Source organism: Oryctolagus cuniculus, chromosome 5 (assembly GCF_051225735.1).
Source record: "Oryctolagus cuniculus isolate XC-2025 breed Fujian yellow rabbit chromosome 5, ASM5122573v1, whole genome shotgun sequence".
Classification (NCBI taxonomy): Eukaryota; Metazoa; Chordata; class Mammalia; order Lagomorpha; family Leporidae; genus Oryctolagus; species Oryctolagus cuniculus.
In genome coordinates, this window is record NC_142871.1 from 83,661,828 (window position 1) to 83,681,453 (window position 19,626).

The 19,626-nt window shown below is 41.9% G+C and overlaps 1 protein-coding gene and 1 long non-coding RNA gene across 2 annotated transcripts in view; both read left to right on the plus strand.

The window, feature by feature from the left end:
* The window catches only part of RNGTT (RNA guanylyltransferase and 5'-phosphatase), a 326,422-nt gene extending 313,583 nt beyond the window's left edge, over positions 1-12,839 (plus strand). The window contains exons 15-16 of the mRNA XM_002714574.6: positions 8,834-8,957; positions 10,241-12,839. Coding sequence (XP_002714620.1) covers positions 8,834-8,957; positions 10,241-10,404 — 288 coding nt within the window. The 3' untranslated portion in view covers positions 10,405-12,839. The remainder of the gene's footprint in view (positions 1-8,833; positions 8,958-10,240) is intronic.
* A 2,026-nt stretch (positions 12,840-14,865) lies between these two features.
* LOC149126560 (uncharacterized) lies at positions 14,866-18,672 on the plus strand. The gene is made up of 3 exons (XR_016233425.1): positions 14,866-15,856; positions 16,388-16,597; positions 16,825-18,672. It is a non-coding gene; the product is annotated as an uncharacterized LOC149126560 (long non-coding RNA).
* Positions 18,673-19,626: the final 954 nt, after the last annotated feature.

Sequence of the window (19,626 nt, forward strand, 5' to 3'; positions counted from 1 at the left end):
CATGTTGGATCACTCTCCCCTTTATTTATTCCATCGGTTAGTGTTAGCAGGTACTAGACTTGTTTATGTGCTCCCTTTGACTCTTAGTCCTTTCATTATGATCAATTGTGAACTGAAATTGATCACTTGGAATAGTGAGATGGCATTGGTACATGCCACCTTGATGGGATTGAATTGGAATCCCCTGGTATGTTTTTAACTCTACCATTTGGGGCAAGTCAGCTTGAGCATGTCCCAAATTATACATCTCTTCCCTCTCTTATTCCCACTCTTATGTTTAACAGGGATCACATTTCAGTTAATTTTTAACACTTAAGAATAGCTGTGTATTAATTACAGAATTAAACCAGTCATATTAAGTAGAACAGACAAAAAAACTACTAAGAGGGATAATGTATTAAATTGTTCATTAACAGTCAGGGCTATGCTGATCAAGTCACCGTTTTCCATAGTATCTTTTTTTAAAAAATGATTTATTTTATTTATTTGAAATAGAGAGTTACAGTGAGATGGTAGAGCCAGAAAGAGAGGTCGGTTGGTCTTCATCTGCTGATTCACTCCCCAAATGGCCACAAAGGCCAGAGCTGAGCTGATCCGAAGCCAGGAGCCAAGAGCCTCTTCTGGGTCTCCCATGTGGGTGCAGGGGCCCAAGTACTTGGGCCATCTTCTACTGCTTTCCCAGGCCATAGCAGAGAGCTGGATCTGAAGTGGAACAGCCAGGTCTCAAACCGGCACCCATATGGGATGCTGGCACGGCAGGTGGCAACCTTACCTGCTACGCCACAATACCAGCCCCACAACACCATTTAAGTAAAAAAAAAAAAAAAAACCTTTGATTCCATTAATGAAATAGATAAATCCAGTCGATCAAGTAAGTGTATATCCTAACAACTTAGCATGTATTAGGATCTGCATAATTTTTCAAATTTTAGAATCAGATGGGACAACACTAGCCTCATGTTCTATTCCACATTTTTTTCTCATGTCAAAATATTGTCAAAACTCAATTTTTCAGTTACAATGGTATCTAAAGGAATCTATTATCAAAGCTGTTAAGTCCTGGGGCCAGCCAGCGTTGTGGGTTAAGCAGCCACTTGCAATGCTGGCATCCATATGAGTGCTGGTTCAATTCCCAGCAGCTCCATTTCTGATCCAGCTCCCTGCTAATGTGCCTGCAAAGGCAGAATGAAATGGCCCAAGTATTTGGGCCTTTGATACCCACATGGGAGACCTGGGTTCCTGGATTCTGCTTGGCCCAGCCCGACCTGTTGCAGACATTTGGAGAGTGAAACAGTGAATGAAAGATTTCACTCTCTCTCTTTCTCTTCCTTTCTTTAACTCTGCTTGTCAAATAAATAAAATAAATCTTTAAGGAAAAAAAACTGTTAAGTCCCTCCAACCAGTAATTTACATGGTAATATGTCACCATATTACCCTAAAAACTTAAAACATTCTGCTGTGCCCCCATAAGGTTTGTTGTAGCTTCCTGAGGTACCTCATTGTACATTTGGAAACTGTGGACTTAGAGCTTTAGATTTTGTGTTTTCCATTTAAATGTTTATTTCTTATTTTTATACCTCTCTGCATTTGAAGCCAACTTGAAGGTTATCATCTTTAATGCTACATAGCTTATTTTAGGGTTCCTGTATTAATTTTAAAAAGTATGAAAGTTAAGCATATATAATGTAAGAAGTTTGGAAAATGCAGCAAACAGCAGAGACTAACTCATTGCTTATTCCACCAACTACCAATAATGAATGAACATCATTATTATTTATCTGTCCAGGTATTCTATATAAAGAGTTATCATATTTTGAATAATTATCACTCTGATTTTCTTGAAAGGCTATAAGCTGCAGTTTAGTGTGAATTCCATCCTCTGGAGTTGTGACTTGTTGGTAAAGACATTTGAAAGAATAAGCTGGGATTGTAGCTGTTTCCTGTTTAATTGTCTACTTTCATTAGTAGAATGTCTAATTGAAGGGTTTAAAAACCCAACTATTCATGAAGGAGAGACTTCCTACTGCTCTGTTTGTGACCTAGCCAATACAAAGTGTGTCATTTACACAATAGTTCTTCATTATGGAGGCACAAACAGTAAGATTCTAGTGGAGGAAATTTTTTTAAAGTGGTAGGTGTAGTATGTTCTCAAGAAAGCCAACTTGTCAAGTGTCTTACTTCCTGCAGTAGGTGGATGCTCTGTCTGCAGGTAGTGCTGTATCCTGCCCCTGGTGTGTTGTGGTGATTCTAAGACTGTTTATCTACTGACTCAGGCCAAAGCTGTTCATATTGTTCTCACATAATTCCATTTCACTCCTGATTTATTTGTTTCATTTTCTCTGCCATCATAAATACTCAAAAATGAAATTATTTACATGAAAATGATTCTTGTTTTTATTCATTTACTTGAGATGGGTTTTAGAAGCCCACCTTCTGTTTCAGTACAGAGATTGAGCTTGAATTACCAAAAAGTAGAATTACAACTTCAGTAAAAACAAAGTGGCCACTTAGTTTTAACTCCAGATAGTGGGGCACAAAAGCTGGGGTAGAAGCCATATAAGCCATATGGTATAAATCCATGCCCTGCTTTCCCTCTCTCTTCCCTTGCTGCTTTGTTTCTCCCTCCATCCCTTCCTCTCAATAACTGTTTTAAAATTGGACCAAACAAGTAGTGGTAGTACTTCCTTTTTTTTTTTTTTAAGATTTATTTATTTATTTGAAAGGCAGAGTTAGAGAGAGAAGGAGAAGCAGAGAGAGAGAGGGGGAGAGAGGGAGAGAGAGAGAGGCCTTCCATCTGCTGGTTCACTCCCCAATTAGCCATAACAGCTGGAGGTGCCCCAATCTGAAGCCAGGAGCCAGGAGCCAGGAGCTTCTTCCTGGTCTCCCATGTGGCTGCAGGGGCCTAAGGATTTGGGCCATCTTCTACTGCTTTCCCAGGCCATAGCAGAGAGCTGGATCAGAAGTGAAGCCGCTGGGACTCGAACCGGCGTCCATAATGGGATGCCAGCACTGCAGGCAGCGGCTTTATCCGCTACGCCACAATACCGGCCCCGTAGTGGTAGTACTTTCTTACTGTAGCCTGGACTGTTGAAAAGAAAGTTTATTCTTTAAAACAAAACAAAAACTCCCTAGTAAAGGGCCCCATGGAAAAAATATAGGAACTAGTTAAAAAGACCGAGGAGCCCAGTGGCCAGAACTAGAACAATTTGATCAACAAAGTAAGTAAAGGCAACGTTTTATTATAAAGCAAAGAATAAAATATCCATGAGTCCTATTAATACAAATAAGTAAGGGAAGAGGGACACATCTTCCCTACAAAAGAGGTTCAGATAATACAGATGGAAGGGATGGAGGACAATGAAAATGCCATTGGAACACCACAGCCGTAATTGCTGCAGGCATAAGTCACAGATGAATGCTAAAGTTAACAAGGAAAGCTTTGAGAAACAATATTTGCATGTCCTCAGAGCGTCTCTCCAGGAAATGTATGCTCTCTGTGGTAGTCTTAATAAATGTCTACAAATTCACCTCCTCACAAGGGGTGACTGTGGTGACTCCCAGCAAATCCCAAGGAAAACGGTCGCTGTGCAGTGAAGAGACCTGCAGCTGCCACCCTCCCCAGGCACTCAGTGCCAAGTCACGTTGCTGTCCCTGCTCTCAGATACAAGATGGTGAGAGGAGCACTTCCCCTCTGCGCCACTTCCCACTCCATAACCTTAGTCAAAGCATAAGAAAACACCAGAAAGGAAATTCTGCAAAATATCTGATTAGTCCTCTCTAAAAGTGCCAAAGAGAACGTGAGAAACTAGCATGGATTGGAAGTCTAACGAGGACTCAACTACATGTTTCCTAGATTGGATCCTGAGACAGGTGACGGTGTGAGTGGAAAGCTGAGGAAGTCTGAACAAAATCTATAGTTAGTTGTTTTGCATTAGCATTATTTTTTTGAGTTGATACATGTGTAAAATAGGAATATTGGAGAAGCTGAGTGAAAGAAATACACAGGCTCCCTGAACTGTCTCTCAAACTTTTCTGTCAATCTAAAATGATTTCAAAAATAAAAGTTCAAGCAAAAAAAAAAACACAAAAACCTCAGTCTACTGATACTTGTTATTGTAAAGTATCTTCAGAGTAAATTACTTCAGAGAAATTACCCCCACCCCAAGTCTTTGTGCAGTCTGTTGAAAAGAAAGCCAATCTCTTGATAGCAAAACTGAACTCAGAGTGCAGGCACAGTAAATTCTAGAGGATCTTGTTAAATAATCTTTGCTTACTTTGTGCAGATCAATTCAGCCAACGCTGACTGTATGTCTTTGTGACTTAGTCGTATTCTCAGCATTTCGGTTACAAAAAAAGTGATTCTGTAAAGAAGTGGAAGATGACAGCAGCTGTTTGTCTGTTTGGGCCCTTCATTCCAGATACTCATTATCTTAGAACTGCTCATTTAAAATCCTCAGAGGTGCTAGATCCAGTTTCATCTGACAGTCTCTTAACCCCAGATTCAAATAGTAAAAAAAGTGTGGTACTCAATAAGATGTAAGGTGTGTATATAGATATAGATATAGATATAATGATATATATAAAAGATATAAAAAAGCAAGTTTCAATGTAAATATACTATTTGTTGCCCCTTACCTTTTTTCAAAATACTAATACTTTATTAATTTGATATAATTGTGGATACAGATGTGAAATCTGGACTTATAAATATATTTTATTCTTTTAACTTTCAAGCTCTCATTAACTCAGACTATGATAACGCAGTTTATTTTAGAAGGCCTGATGGGTTCCTGTTTTAGTAAATAGTGATATGTAATTGGCCAAGGATGATAATCATCATAGTATCAAATTCTAATTTGGATACTAAAATTAAACTCTTCTTCTATAAGCCAGTCATTGTTTTTAGATTTATTTATTATTTGAAAGGCAGAGTTACAGAGAGGCAGAGGCAGAGAGAGAGAGAAAGAGAGAGAGTGAGAGCCTTCTGTCTACTGATTCACTCCTCAAATAGCCACCACAGTTGGAGCTGGGCCTATCTGAAACCAGGAGCCAGGAGCTTCTTCCGGGTGTCCCGTGCAGGTGCAGGAACCCAAGGACTTGGGCCATCTTCTGTTTTTCCAGGCCATAACAAAGAGCTGGATCAGAAGTGAAGCTGCTGGGACTCAAACTGGCACCCATATGGGATGCCAGCACAGCAGGCTTTACCCACTATGCCACAACACCGGCCCTAGCCAATCTTTTTTTTTTTTAATTTTACCAGCTAAATATACTTTGCCACCTAACCAAATGGGTACCTTGCAGTGTGTTTATATTGGGAATATAACAGGGTGATCAAAGGAGAAAGATGTACATACTGAAACATGGAAGTGCAGTTAGATTAGTAGTGGCAGTTGCATTTATTTTCTGGAAAGCTCTGTTTCCCAAATTGTTGATGCATGGCTCAGCAGATACACAGATACTTAATAATGTTGATTAATTGCAATCATCAGATTGAACACACATAATTTATAAGAATTTTGGAACTGAGAACAGAAGAATGATATGATACATGATAAAGACATCATACTGCTAGTTAGCAACATACAGACTGCACATTGTTGAGTAGCAAGCCATTCTTGAAAAATGCATATGCTATAATTTTCTTGACAGCTGTTTTTACAGTATGTACCTTTTCATCATGGTCCCTTTTATTAATTTACTTGTAAAGTTTTGTTTTTTTTAAAAAAAAATAAGCAGTGTTTCTTGATAAATGGAAAGATAGTTATGTGCTTGTGCTTGTGGATTGGAAGGCTTGTTTTTTTTATAACAGCCATATAACCTAAAATAATCTACAGATTCAGTGCAACCCCTATCAAAATCCCAGTGGCATTTAAAAAAATTGGAAAAACCATCCTAAAATTCATATAGAATCTCAAGGACCATGAATAGCCAAAACAGTCTTGAGAAAGGAAAAAGTCACAGGCCTGATTTTAAAAAAAGTTATACTTCCTGATTTCAAAACATGTACTACAAAACACTTTAATTTAGATGATATATTTAATTACTGGTATAAATATATCTACTTTTATGTTAAATATGGAGCAGAATACAGAGCCCACAGATAAATTCTTGCATATATGGCCAAATGATTTTCTGCAAGGGTACCAAGGCTGTAGGGAAGGGCAGCTTCTTCAACAAATGGTGTTGAGGAAATTTGATATACATATGCAAACAGGTGAAGTTGGATCCTTACTTATAGCACATACAAAGATTAAATACCTAAACAGAATATCTAAAACTATTAAACTCCTAGAAGAAAACATAGGGGGAAATTATAGGACATTGGATTTGGCAGAGGTTTCTTGGCTGTAATACCAAAATCAGAGGCAATAAAATTTTTCAGAAGATAAAAGGGACAATATCAAAATTTAAAACTTTTGTGTACCAAAAGAAATAGAGTGAATAAGCAGTAGGATGGGAGAAAATCATTGTGAATCATATGTATGATAAGGGGTTGAAATTCAGATTATATAGGACTTTAACTCAGTAACAGTAATAACAAAAACAAATGACCTAATTTGAAAAATGGGCAAAGGCCTTGAATAGACATTTCTACAAAGAAAGTATCCAAGCACGTGAAAAGATGATCAGCATCATGAATCATTGGGGAGATGCAAATCTGCACCACAGTGAGAGATCACCTGACCCTCGTCAGGATGGCCTGTCCAAAAAAAGAAAGGAAAGTACAAGTTTTGATGTGAGGAGGATTCTGGGAATTTGGAAACTTTGTGCACTATTGGTGAGAATATAAAATGGTATAATACACATGCTGTAGAAAACAGTATGGAGGTTCCTCAGAAAAAATCAGAGAATTAATAGGTGATCCAGGAATTCTGCTTCTGTGTGTTTATCCACAAGAATTCAAAGCAGAATGTCAAGAGATATTCTCATTTCCAGGTTCATCGCAGCATTAGTCAGAATAGCTGAGAGGTGGAAGCAACCCAAATGGTTAAGTAAAATGTGTTCTATATATACAATGGACTATTCGGCAGCCTTAAAGAAGGAGGAACTCCTCCTGTCACATGCTGCATGAATGGACCTCACAGACATTATGCTAAGCAAACTAAGCCAGGCACAAAGGGACAAATACTGTATGACTCAAGCAAAATATCCAGAGCAGTCAAAATCACAGAAGTGCGGGTGGTGGGCAGGGTCAGTGTAGTGCAGCAAGTGGGAATTAGTATTTAGCGGGTACTGAGCTTCAGCGTTGCAAGTAGAAACAGTTTAGGGATGTGTTGTACACAGTATGAATATACTTTAACACCACTGAACTGTATACTTAAAAACGGCTAAGGCAGTAAATTTAATGTTACTTTTTTAAATCAGTTTTTATAAAGCAAAATTTCATTGTCTAATTTTAGATTCAGTTAACAGTTTTACCAATTGTCTACTATGTGCTAGGCACTTTTATTTATTATTCTACCATCAGTCCAATCAATTAAGAACTCCTTTGTCCATTTCAGAAATAAAAAAAGAGACTGGAAGATTTAGAACTTCTTTGTGTTAAACATTACATATGGTGTGACATAAATATGATTATCCCATACTTAGTTATAAATAATGTATCAAACATAAAAGGAGCTAGGTTTCTTGGAAGCAGAACAAGGGAGTTGAGACTAAAATAATGAATATTTGAGAACAAACTTAGCAAATTTGGCATGTAGATCATCGTTTTAGAGGCAGGGCTAGTTCCAGAACCACTGAATGCATTGGACCTGTTGGACTCATTGAAAATGCAAATGGTCCAATCAAATGTAATAGTCATTAAGGGAAAACGAATACAATTTGGAATTTTTTTATGAAGACACACACTGCCTTATCTATGAATTGAAAGCAGTTTTTAAAAATTTTGCTTCCCTTCATAGTTCTAGGTGGTAGAAAAATGAGAGTGTTTCAAATAATGCTAATGAAGTTAAATGATTGCAATCTACCATATTGTGAGGAAAAATTGTTAGCTATGAAAGATGAGGACAGAATTAAAATATTACCATGACTGGCATTTGATTTGAAACTGCAAAGATAAGCTTAGGTTCCTATTTATGAAAACCTTTCTCACAGCCCGATGAAATATCTTTTAAAAGGTTCTCTAGTTACCATGGATACTTGTTAGCTTTGATAGATAGAGTAAGTTGTAATCCATATTCAATCATCTAGAGTAAAGATGCCAGAAAACCACCAATAAAGTGAAAGGTAGCCTCATTTCCAAATTCATGCTAGTTTGGAGATAGAAAAGGTAAAAAGCCTAAAGACTATATTTTTTTGGATCATTATAATACACTGCTTAAATAGCAAAATATTTAACATGCACATTGCCTGAATTTGACCCCAGTGTTTACTTTTTATGTGTAGCTTCCTCTTTTAACCAGTAAAGGGCATTTGTCAGGTTCTGACGTAGGAATGCAGATGACGCGATGGTCCTGAGAGTTGGTGAGACCCACGCAGTGTACACAGCCTCTGGAAGCTCTGGAGACTCAGTGTTGAAGGCATTGGTCCCCATGGCAACATATTTGCATTTGGCCCAGAAGTGGCTGCTTTCTGCTTAGCTTCTTTTAATTGCTATATATTGACAGCCATTTTCACGACTATTTATAAAATGTCAGCTAAATGAGTATGTGTGCAAGGGAGTGCACACCATGACTTTAGGTCTGATCAGACACTTCAGATGACAAAGAGCGAGCTGTGCACGGAGAGTTGCTGAGGTGTTTTTGGCATTTCCTAAAGTGTCTGTCACGTGGTGAAAGCAAAAAGCCTTTAAAATGATTTAAATATTTTCCTCCACTCTCTTTTAAAACAGGTGACAAAAGAGCTAAAACAGTATGACAACAAAATTATAGAATGCAAATTTGAGAATAACAGCTGGGTCTTCATGAGACAGAGAACAGACAAAAGTTTTCCTAACGCCTATAACACTGCCATGGGTAAGTAGTACAGCCTCCTAGTGGAACATTAGAAGAAGTTCAGGTGTTAGAACCCAAATGTGCAATCTTTGTTGTTCCGCTTGATGGGGCCTGATCATTTGTTTAGTGGGAAAGATGATGTGCTAGGCTGGTGCCCTCTTTGCCTCCAGTTGGCTTATGGGTTCTCCTCCTAAACTGGTAGACTTGTGTCCACATGCCCAAGAGAGAAGTTGAAAGGGCGGCATACTGGGCCATACACAAGTTGAATTTACTGAATGACAACAAAAGCCATGATAATTTCAGATCTATTCAAAACTATAAAACCATTGTATGCCAGATGGTAAAAGACAAAATTAGCAGGGGAAAATGTAATTTCCAGTTCCTAAAATAGCTTTACAAATAATAGAGAACAAAGTAAATGAAAAACCATTTAAAAAATCAGCTATGCTTTCCTTCAGGGTGTTCTTTGGTATAATATGGGCACTTTGGGAATTCAGAACAGTACATTTCTTTCATGGGGAACAACACAAATTGACTGAAGTTTATGAGATATACACTACTAGTAGCATTGCTCTTGGTCAAAAAACACCAAGATTAAAGGTTAATAGGATTGTATACTTTTTAGAGTGCTCAGTTAATGATGATGATGGTGGTGGTTATACAATAAGCTTATGAGAAAAATACAGAAGTTGCCAGGTTAGGCTTAGTAATTTCAAAGTTACTTTGTGTATTCAGGGGTTCTTGTTAGAACAACATCTGTCTTCAGAAAAAATGAGTTAATTTCAAAAGTAGGAATGATTAAGCCAGCATCTTTTCTTCCAAAACAGACTAGGTAAGTAAAAAGGACTGGTACAAAATTTTGAGCTCTTAAGAAAAGATGCTTTATGTATTAGGTTATTTTGCTGTATCTTCAAATGTTATTACAATAATACATTCAATAGGAATGGTAGCTGGAAAGGCTTAGAGTGCACATTTTCTAGAGTGAGTTCACTGCACTGAGCTACATCAAAATCCCATAAAAACTGGTTTGGAGCAGGGAAAAACCATAGTGAAGGCATATGCTTATATCCCAGACACTTAAAATTTGGGTTTAAAGTGAATACTGCTGTAAAGTGTGGCCACTGGAGACTCACTTCTTTAGGGGGAGGCAGAGGGAGGAGATTAGCTTAGGGTGAAGCATGTCACCCACAGGAGTAAAAAGCAAGTGTTTAGCATACTGGGATGGAAACCTTTGTCATAAGCTGGTGGTGAGTCAACTGCCTTCATTAACCCTCATGCGGGCACATGTCTCCCTTTGTCCCCAGCCGTGTGCAATAGCATCTCAAACCCTGTCACCAAGGAGATGCTGTTCGAGTTCATTGACAGATGTGCTGCAGCTTCTCAAGGACTGAAGCGAAAGCATCATCTGGACCCCGACGCGGAGCTCATGCCACCACCGCCTCCCAAAAGACCGCGGCCTTTGACCTAAACCCTGCCTTGACTTCAGGGTTAAGAGGAGAGATGAGTGAGAAAAAAAATCCTGTTGCCCCATTTGTTTTGCAGCCAGAGAAGTTCAGAAATGAGTGTGGCTTGATGTTGATAGACAGCTGAATTTTTTTAAGCAAAGGGTATTGTAGCCAGCCTGTAAATATTTGGTGCATTTGTTTTGTCAGTGCTACAGTACATCATAGACTTAAAACGTTTTATTTATATCTGATAAACTCAGCCTTACCTTGTGGAATCTGAAGATTGAAATATCCAAAGGTTTACCCAAGATTGAAATCAATGAAAAAGAGGCCTTGTTTATATATGGATACCTTTCACATTTAATTTATAAAGTTGGCAATCTGGAACTGTGAGCACATAAAACACTGTATTTTTTCAAAGTTGTTTCAACTATGACAAATTTTCCTTTTAAAAAATTTAGGCAATGGCATTAAACATTCTTGCTATCGTTTATCATGGATTTCCTATATTTCTGAGATTCCTGTATTCAAATACAAATGACAAGGTTGTTAAGTATTGTACTATATTAAACAACTTAGTCTGGTTTCTATCATTTTAAGAATTTTTTTTTGAAATGTAAAAGTAAAAAAATGAAACTCCGTTTTTGTGAACTGCATCATTTCTAAAGGAAGAATTTTGAGTGCTTTCGTCTTGTTTCTCTCATTTGAACGACGGCGTCAGATATCCACTGTGTCCGTTCTGGCGATGGTGTTGAGTTCCCTCGCAGAGCCTCGCTGGCACCACCGGCTCCTTTTTGTGGTGTTCTCCTGGGGGAGCTTTCACTTTGTGAATGCCGGGGCGACTTCTGCTTTACCTTACAGGTCTCTGCACAGTGGAAATGGCATTGAAACACACAACTCACAGTGATCTGCGGGAGTGATATCAGACACAATGTTGTGTTAGTTCCCTCGAACCAAACAGCAAAGGAAATGCCAGCCAAGTCCTTTGATAAAAAGGTTGTGTCACCGTATCGAGTGCTGTCACTGGAAAATGCTCTCCTACTGCTAGACAAACGCAGAGGTAAAGCGTCGACATTTGTAGGCACGAAACATCAAGGAAACCGAAGCTAGTTTCAGAGCCAGAATTCCATCTGTATTCTATTCTAGGGATGTTCTTTCTGTTATACATCTGAATTTTAAAATGTTTACTCATAGTTAATGGGTTTAGAGGGCAGCCAGTTGGTCATCTGCCCTTGTTGACTGTGTCCTGACTGGTTTGTGAAGGAACTCTGAGAATTAGCTGATTAGTGGCTAATATATTTATTTTTAGAGGTACAGGTTTTAAATGTATGTATTTAAAACATTTTCGTGATCTGAATTTTATAAATGTATATGCATATACATACAAGTATATGCAACAATGTATATTCTTCTACTGATGCAGTCAGACATGAAAATCCAAATGAGTTCCCTAGTAGACTGAATGTGACAGGATTTCTCTATGACATAGCACAGATTAACCAAAAATGTATTTATATTCATCCGCGTTTTCATGTTTTTAAGCAGAGTTTTCTCCGGTAGTGCTTTTCTATATGAAATGCCAAGGTCATGCTTGGGCTCTTTTCCTTTGTTGTTCCCAAGTAAAACATAATGTGTAGTGAATTTATCCAAAACATCACGGTAATGTTTTCTCCTAGAGTGCTTTTGCGTGTTTGGGCACGGAAGGGATTAAAACACCTGACTGCCACAACGCCTGTTGAAAGAGGGAAACTTCTCAAGGTTCCACAGTGTCTTTCCTTGCAGTGGATCTCAAAACGCCTATGCAACCCCCAAGTAGTCGGATGCCGGCTTCCCCGGGACTAGGGACTCTTCACACAGGACGCTGCTTGCTGCAGACCCGTGCAAAGGCAGAGCTCTTATGCAGATACAGAAGCAAGCTTTTGCCAATGATCTTTAATGGAGTTAAAATGTTTATGGTAATTGTAACCTTTTAAATGAGTTATGTGAAAAGAGCATCTCATTTTTAATACACCCAGATATTTTCTCCCTTGTCTTTGTGCATTTTAGTAGGACTTGATTTCCTTAATTTATCCTCTCCTTTCAATCATAGCAAAGTGTAATAGTTGGTCTTCTGAGTAGATCCCCTGGAACCCTGAACACCCCTGCCCTGCAGTGTCCTCAGAAGTCCTGTGGAAGGTGGGGGGGGGGGGGGTGGTCTTGAGGCAGGACACGCCTCCTCTCTCAGCCTACTTCGCAGTAACTGTTTTCCAAGACCGAAGTTTTTTAAACAAGAATATGAAAACTTTGTTCTTCTGAGTTATCACATGTAAAAGCTTTTGGTTTCTGTTTGAAAAAGGTGTGGATGACTACTGCCTGGATAGTTACATTTGCTTTCTGTGAAATGCTCAGAAAATGTCAGAACATTCCTTCTCTCATTGTGTGTCAGTGTGAATTGTAATAAAACTACTGATTTAACATACCAGAGTGTGTATGCATATGTGCTTTGTTGTACTGGTGATGTGTTGTGTCCCTGCTGTTGCCGGCACCCGATTCTGCTGCTGTCAGCCACACCCTGTATAATCCATCTGGTTCTGTTGCATTCTAAAGATGAGCATACAGACTTGGAAAAATCCTCTATTTTTCTTGTGAAAAACCAAGAAATGTGATTGACATGCGGGGGGCAGGGGGTGGGAGTAGTTTGAGACTTATTTTTGAAGTGAAAGGGGGGAGAGAACGCGCACATCTTCATATGATGTTTGTATTTCTGTTCCTCTGCCTGAGCTGTCTACCGCTACATTATTTCTAATGCACTTATTGCTTTTAGAATACTCAACAATAAATATTCTGAAGTTATGCAGTATCAACTTTTTTTTGTTGAGTGTGCATTTTTGTAGTTTGCTTTTTGCCATCTTTAAATGATTAAATGAACTATGAGTATATTTCTTCCTAGCAAAAAAAAAAAACCAAAAACACCTTAAAAGTGAAGCACCAAATATTGTCAAATTGGAAACTCATGGTAGAGAAAGCCTTGAGCCAAACCTAGAGACAGATCATCTTTCAAATGGCAGAATTGGGCCAGGTGATCAAAAAGCCTCTCTCTGTCTTCCCGTCTCTCTCTGTCCCTCTGGCTTTCTACCTGATCTTTCCAAAGTGCCAAATTCTAAAGCTATTAGGGAGACATAAGTGATGAAATTACACTTTGCCAACCTTTTCCTGATTGTTTGCATAGTTAGCTGTCAGCTCTGACACTTCGGCAGGTCATGTCAGCCTCGGTTAATCCAAATGTGGCCCTGCCTTCACCCGACTGGTAGCAAGTAGCCGCTGTGCTTGCTAGCGAGGTGGACATGGAGAGGACTCACGGCAGGGGCCATCCAGTCTTCCAGATCTCACATTTTTTAAATTACACGGATCTTACCAGCTATTTGGTTACCAGTATTTGGCCATATGAGACATTAAAAAAATTATGTAGCCCTCACTTAATAAAATTAAAGGAAATCTTCACCCTCAAAAAGGAAGTAGCATATAGTTTAGAAGAAAGAACAAGGCTTATGTAAAACACGTTTTATTTTGTGAAAGACACCACATTGTCCTTGGCATCTGTCGCTCCCCCTCTTCGTGGAGGAACGACACAGGACCCTGCGCTGTTCTTTTGTCTGCTCGGCCCTCCCCGGGTTTGCTGCTGGTTCTTCCCGAGTTGGCTACCGTCCCTTCCACCTCCGTGAAAGGGCGGTTCCCCCTGCCACTTTTCCCCACTTCCGCGGGGGAGCGGCACACCGCCGGCCGGCTCTCTCAGGGGCTGCACAGGTGTTCCTTCAGATAGATGTTCCCCTTAGATGTTCCTGGTGTATATTGTCTCCTCCTTTATAGTCCTCTTCCACCAATCCCAACTCTGCTACCCACACGCCGAGTACGCTGCTCTCCTCCAATCAGGAGCAGGTCCTACAGTTTATTGGTTGAACTGGAGGCAGCTGAGTAGAAGCTGTTTCTCCCTTCTCAGCGCCATATTGTGGGAGAGCAGATGGATAGAATAAGTCTTAATTCCAGTAACTTAGTCTAGTCCGGGTTGCTCCCCACAGCATCCACATCTCACCTCACGCTGTTGAGAACTTGTTTGTGGACTCTGGCGGGGAACTACTGTACTGGTGAAATTGCAGCCAGGGGCCTGGTAGTGGGGAGACGGACACAGAAAAGCCCTCAGAGCAGCAGCAGCTTGCGGGTCTGTAACTGAAGGTCATTTTCATAACCAGAGCTGACCGCAGTAAATTATCTCCCAGTGGTTGATTGTGGGGGTTGATTATACTGTGCCCTTGTGACATAGGTGTATTGGAGAAACATGCAATGATCTGAGTGTTTAAAAAATACCCAAATAGAATGAAACCCTCAGCTGTTTGAGGTACAGAACGAAGCGTAGTCAGACACAACACTGAAGAACAGAATTTGAGTTTTCTTCAGTTATTTCATATTTATTTGAGAAGCAGAGAAAGAGAGCAAGTGCCCCCAACCTACAATAGTCAGTGTGCTGGGCTGGGCCTGAATCAGGGAGCTGAAAACTCAATGCAGGCCTCCCACACAGAGGGCAGGAACCCAGTCACTTGACTCATCACCACTGCCTCCCAGGGTCTGCCTTAGCAGAAAGAGTTGGAGCCAGGGACCAGCACTGTGGCATAGCGGGTAAAGCTGCTGCCTACAGTGCTGGCATCCTGTGTGGGCGCCAGTTCAAGTCCCAGCTCCTCCACATCTGATCCAGCATCCCTGCTGATGAACCTGGGGAAGCAGTGGAAGATGGTCCAAGTCCTTGGGCCTCTGCACCCACCTGGAAGACCCAGAAGAAGCTCCTAGATCCTGGCTTCAGATCGGCCCAGGCCCAGTCAGTGAATGGAAAACCTCTCTGCCTTTGCCTTTGAAAGGAAGGGAGGAAGGGAGGAAGGGAGGAAGGAAGGAAGGAGAAAGAAGGGGATGGAGGGAGGGAAGAAGAAAAGGAAAAAGAGTTGGAGCCAGGAGACAAAACCCTGATATAGAATGTGGGCCTCTTAGCCTATTAGGCCAAGTCCCCACCTCCAGAACTTTCTCAGCAAGAGCAAATCGCCGCTTTTCTCAAGTCGGAACTTCATGTGCAGTCTTTCTCCTTTAGATCGCTGTACCAGAGCGATCTTACAAAACGTCAAACCCATTCAGTGCTCCCTCGGGGACCTGACTTCAGCCTGTCTGCCCAGGTTTGGCTGTCGTTGTACCCTGTGATACAGAGGAGAGGCTCCTCATTCCTCTAGAACTCCGTGCTCTCTGAGCCCAGGACCCTTGGCAATGTGGAGCTGCTGCTCACTTCTGCTAGACCTCCCACGCCAGTCTGCCTTAATCTCAGGAGCAAGGAAGCCCTGCTCCCGCAGACAGCCTCCTGGGTCATACTCTGCATCACAGCTGGTGTCCCCGGGAAAGAAGCGGCTCCACGCTCAGCCGTGACCGCGTCGTCTGGGTGACCCCTCACACGGCTTGGCAATGGTAGGCACTCGGTAGTACTTAGGAGGGGAGATTCAAATGCCCTTTTAGGTGCACTGATAGCGTCTCTTCTCGGGAATTCCTTCTGAGTCCGTCTCTGATGCATCTTGTATTTTAATCCTGAGTAGAAGAGTCCTTTCTGTTCTTGACCTTTGCACTGAAAACTGGTGCTTCCGAGGGGAACTGCTCAGCAGGAAAGACCCTGAGGCAGTGTCCCAGGTCCCTCACCGGGACACACTCGCACGGAGGTGCGAGGAGAGCAGTGTTTGTAATCCTAACTTGTTTCCAGTTTCGCTGAACTTGCCATGTCTTAAACTAGAAGGCTCGTTCTCCCTGCCTACCCATTCCTACCCAGTTTTTGATGTTTTCAAAGAGAAATCCTTTGGTAACTGCAGAGGCTTTTCTGTTAGATTTAAAAATAAGTTCCAGTTCACGATCCCTTAGTGTGAATCAGTGCTTCCAGCCTTGTCTTTTTTGAGTGGGAAAGGCAGGTGAAAGTTATTCTCGTTGCTGCTATCGAATGCTATCTTCCAGGATCTAAAGGATTCAGAAACTTTATAGTTTCGGTAGAAGTTCTGCCTCCCTTCTGAAGCCTGTCAGGGGAACATTGTGTAGTCTTGATCTACAGTAAAAACACAGAGCCCTGTGACACACACCGCAGACAAGAGCTACAGAGACCAATCAAACACCACAACCAAAACTCTCCTACAAAACAGTGCTTGCAGGTGATGATGGAGGTGGAAGGTGAGCAGCTGGAGACATGAAGCAGGACGTGGGAATTGGAATGGGGCGGGCCAGTGTGGACAGCAGGTGTAGGGTAGGGGGTGATGATGGAAGGGTTTGTGCAGTGTAGTGGGAAGGGCAGTCAGAAATGTAGCTGTAACCATTCCTTCTTAAATTGACCAACCGACTGCCCTTGGCCCCTTGATCTGCCTCCAGCTGCTAACCCATTTCTCTGGTCCCATTTCCAGAAAAATCCCTGGGAGGACCTATTGCATTCGCATCCATCCTTCCTCCTAGTCTCTGTTGAACTCACTGCCTAAAGCTTTCGTCTGTCCAGAGACTGTTCATGTCACTACCACCAGTGCCCTCCATCGGTCAAATCTTCTGGTGAGCAACCTGTCAGCAGTAGTTCACAATTTCTTACCTCTGCCATTAAAAAATTAATAGGAAATTGAAAACATATACAAAAGTAAACAGATCAACTCCCATGGACACCAACTGAATAATGATCAGTCTGTGACAGTTTGTCTACGCCAACCTGTCCGTGCACATACATACAAGATTGTTTTTAAACAAATCAGACTATGCCTCGTAGTTGAACGCTTTTTGCATTTGACTTCCAGGTCAGTGAAGTCTTTTTTTTTTTTGTCTTTCTTCCTTCTCATCCACGGGCTGCTCCATTTCAGTCTCTCCCTTGTGGAAACTTTGCCTTCCTAGGCCAAGTCACTGCCCTCCGTCCGTGTGAACCCTCCTGATCTCTGAAGACAGACACCGTCTAGACACGAACAGTTGCCGCATTCACGTCTGGCCTGGACTTCTCTTGAATTCGAGACTCAAATATCCCGCTGACAACTTGACATCTTCACCTGGCTGTCTAAAAGTCACCTCAAACTTCATATACCAAAGACTGAACTTTGTTCCTCCTATAGACTTCTTTTTCTCATCCCACGGTCTTCTTACGAAGCCGGGTTAATGGCAATTGTGTTTTTCCAGTTGCTTCTGAATCATCCCTGAGTCTTCTTGCTCTCGCACTTCACGTCCAATCCATCAGCAAATGTTGTCAGAACTAACTTCAAAATAGAAGCAGAATTTGACAAGCCCTCAACCTCTCCAGCACTCTCCTCTCATCTCCTGCCTAGACTATTGCCGTAGCCTCATAACCAGCGTCCCCCATCCCCCATCTGTTCTCCACATAGCTGTCAGTGTCACATTTTTTAGAACATTGTCACTCTACTAGTCAAAAACCTTCCAATACCTTCCACTTTATTCAGAATCAAATCCTAAATGCACACCACAGTTCACAGGCCCTTCAAAACCTGGCCCCTGCACCTCTCTGATCTCCTCTCTGGTCCTCCTCGTTCCCTCTGCTCATCCACACTGGCTCCTTTGCTGTTTCTCCAACTCGCCGGGCAGACTCAGTTGAGAAGCCAGGGCTGCCTTCTAAGTTTTGAGCCCAGGTGAGGAGACTCTGGTACACTTAAAGCAACAGAGGCATGAGAAGGAGGCGCTGTTTGGGGGCCTGGGATGCATGAGGGGCCTTGGGGCATGATGGGCTGCAGGTGCTGTCGGGAGAGGTGGGTGGAACTGTTCAATAGAACAGAACGCACAAGTTCCGAGCTGGAGCTCCGTGTGTTGGACTGCTGGCAAGATTCTTAATTTGTTCACAAATCAATGGTGGGGAAAGTAGTGAGTAGAGGTAATGAAGTAAGAAGAGTCAGAGACCCCTGTATCAGTGGGTAGAAGAAGGAAATAATGGCAAAGCAAGGAATGTGTCCAGAAGAGGCCCTGCAAGCCCACAGAGCCAAAGGAGCAATGTCTTTGGATAGAGGAGGCAGAAAACAGTTTTGACTGGGGCTGGCACTGTGGCGTAGTCCCAGCGCATATGGATGCTGGTTCAAGGCCCGGTTGCTCCACTTTGGATCCAGCTCGCTGGTAATTAGCCTAGAAAGAGGTGGAGGACGGCCCAAGTGCTTGGGCCTCTGGGCCCCTGGGCCCCTGTACGCCACATGGGAGACCCAGAAGTGGCTCCTGGCTCCTGGTTTCACCCTGGCCCAGCTCTAGCCATTGTGGCCATTTGGGGAGTGAATCAGTGGATACGAGACTCTTTCTCTCTCTCTCTCAACTCTGCCTTTTAAATAAATAAATAAATCTTAAAAAGAAATAAAGAGAAGTTTTGCCTATTCCAGGACAGTCCTGGAGAGCCAACGGCTGAGAAAGGGCCTTGAATTTGGTTAATAGGTGGCCTGCAGAAGCACCGTGGGAATGACTAGGGTCAAGGGAAAGAAAATACAGAAAATAGGAGGATGTGGAGGCGTGGAGCACATGAATTGATACTCCAAAGGGTAGCAGCTACATAGCGTGAGTTCCATTTGTGATGACTGAGCTGTCTGGAGCCTCCCAGCCACTACTGGGAGACATCCTGATGAGTCATTGGGGAGTTATGGGTGTCAATCCTCTTGGCCCACAGAGTGGCCATGGATTCCTGGACCATGGCCTCCACCCACAGGGAGCACTGCAGGGCCCCCAGAGTGAAAGCACAATGACAGCATCCAGTACACATGGTGTGTGGCACTCCACCATGGAGACTGGGCAGAGCCAGCCACAGAGCATGGGCACTGGCCTCCCAGACGGTGGGCCCAGAGTTGCTGTGGACCTGGCCCAGAGCATGGATCATCAAAGAGGGGAAGCCAGGAATCGGGTGAGGGCTCTCAGGGGTAGCCCTCATTCTCTGCCTTTAGATGTGACAGTTTGGGGTGTTCGTATTAGGTACTGGGAGACTGATTTAACAATGCATGTGCATTCTCTGCCCATCAGGGCCTCATCTTACTTGGAAAAAACCAATGTGAAAACAATCCCATGGGATCAGAAGTGCATTTGTATTATTACAAGAAATGTCAGTGAGGCAGTACAAGAAATTTGTATGTAGAAGTGAGAAAAAGTTGATTCTTTAAATATAATTTCAGCCGTTGACATTTTTGAAAAGTTGCAAAAACTTTTTTTATTCCCCACATGTGCAAAATTCCTCATTGATGGTGACGACTAAGAACTGG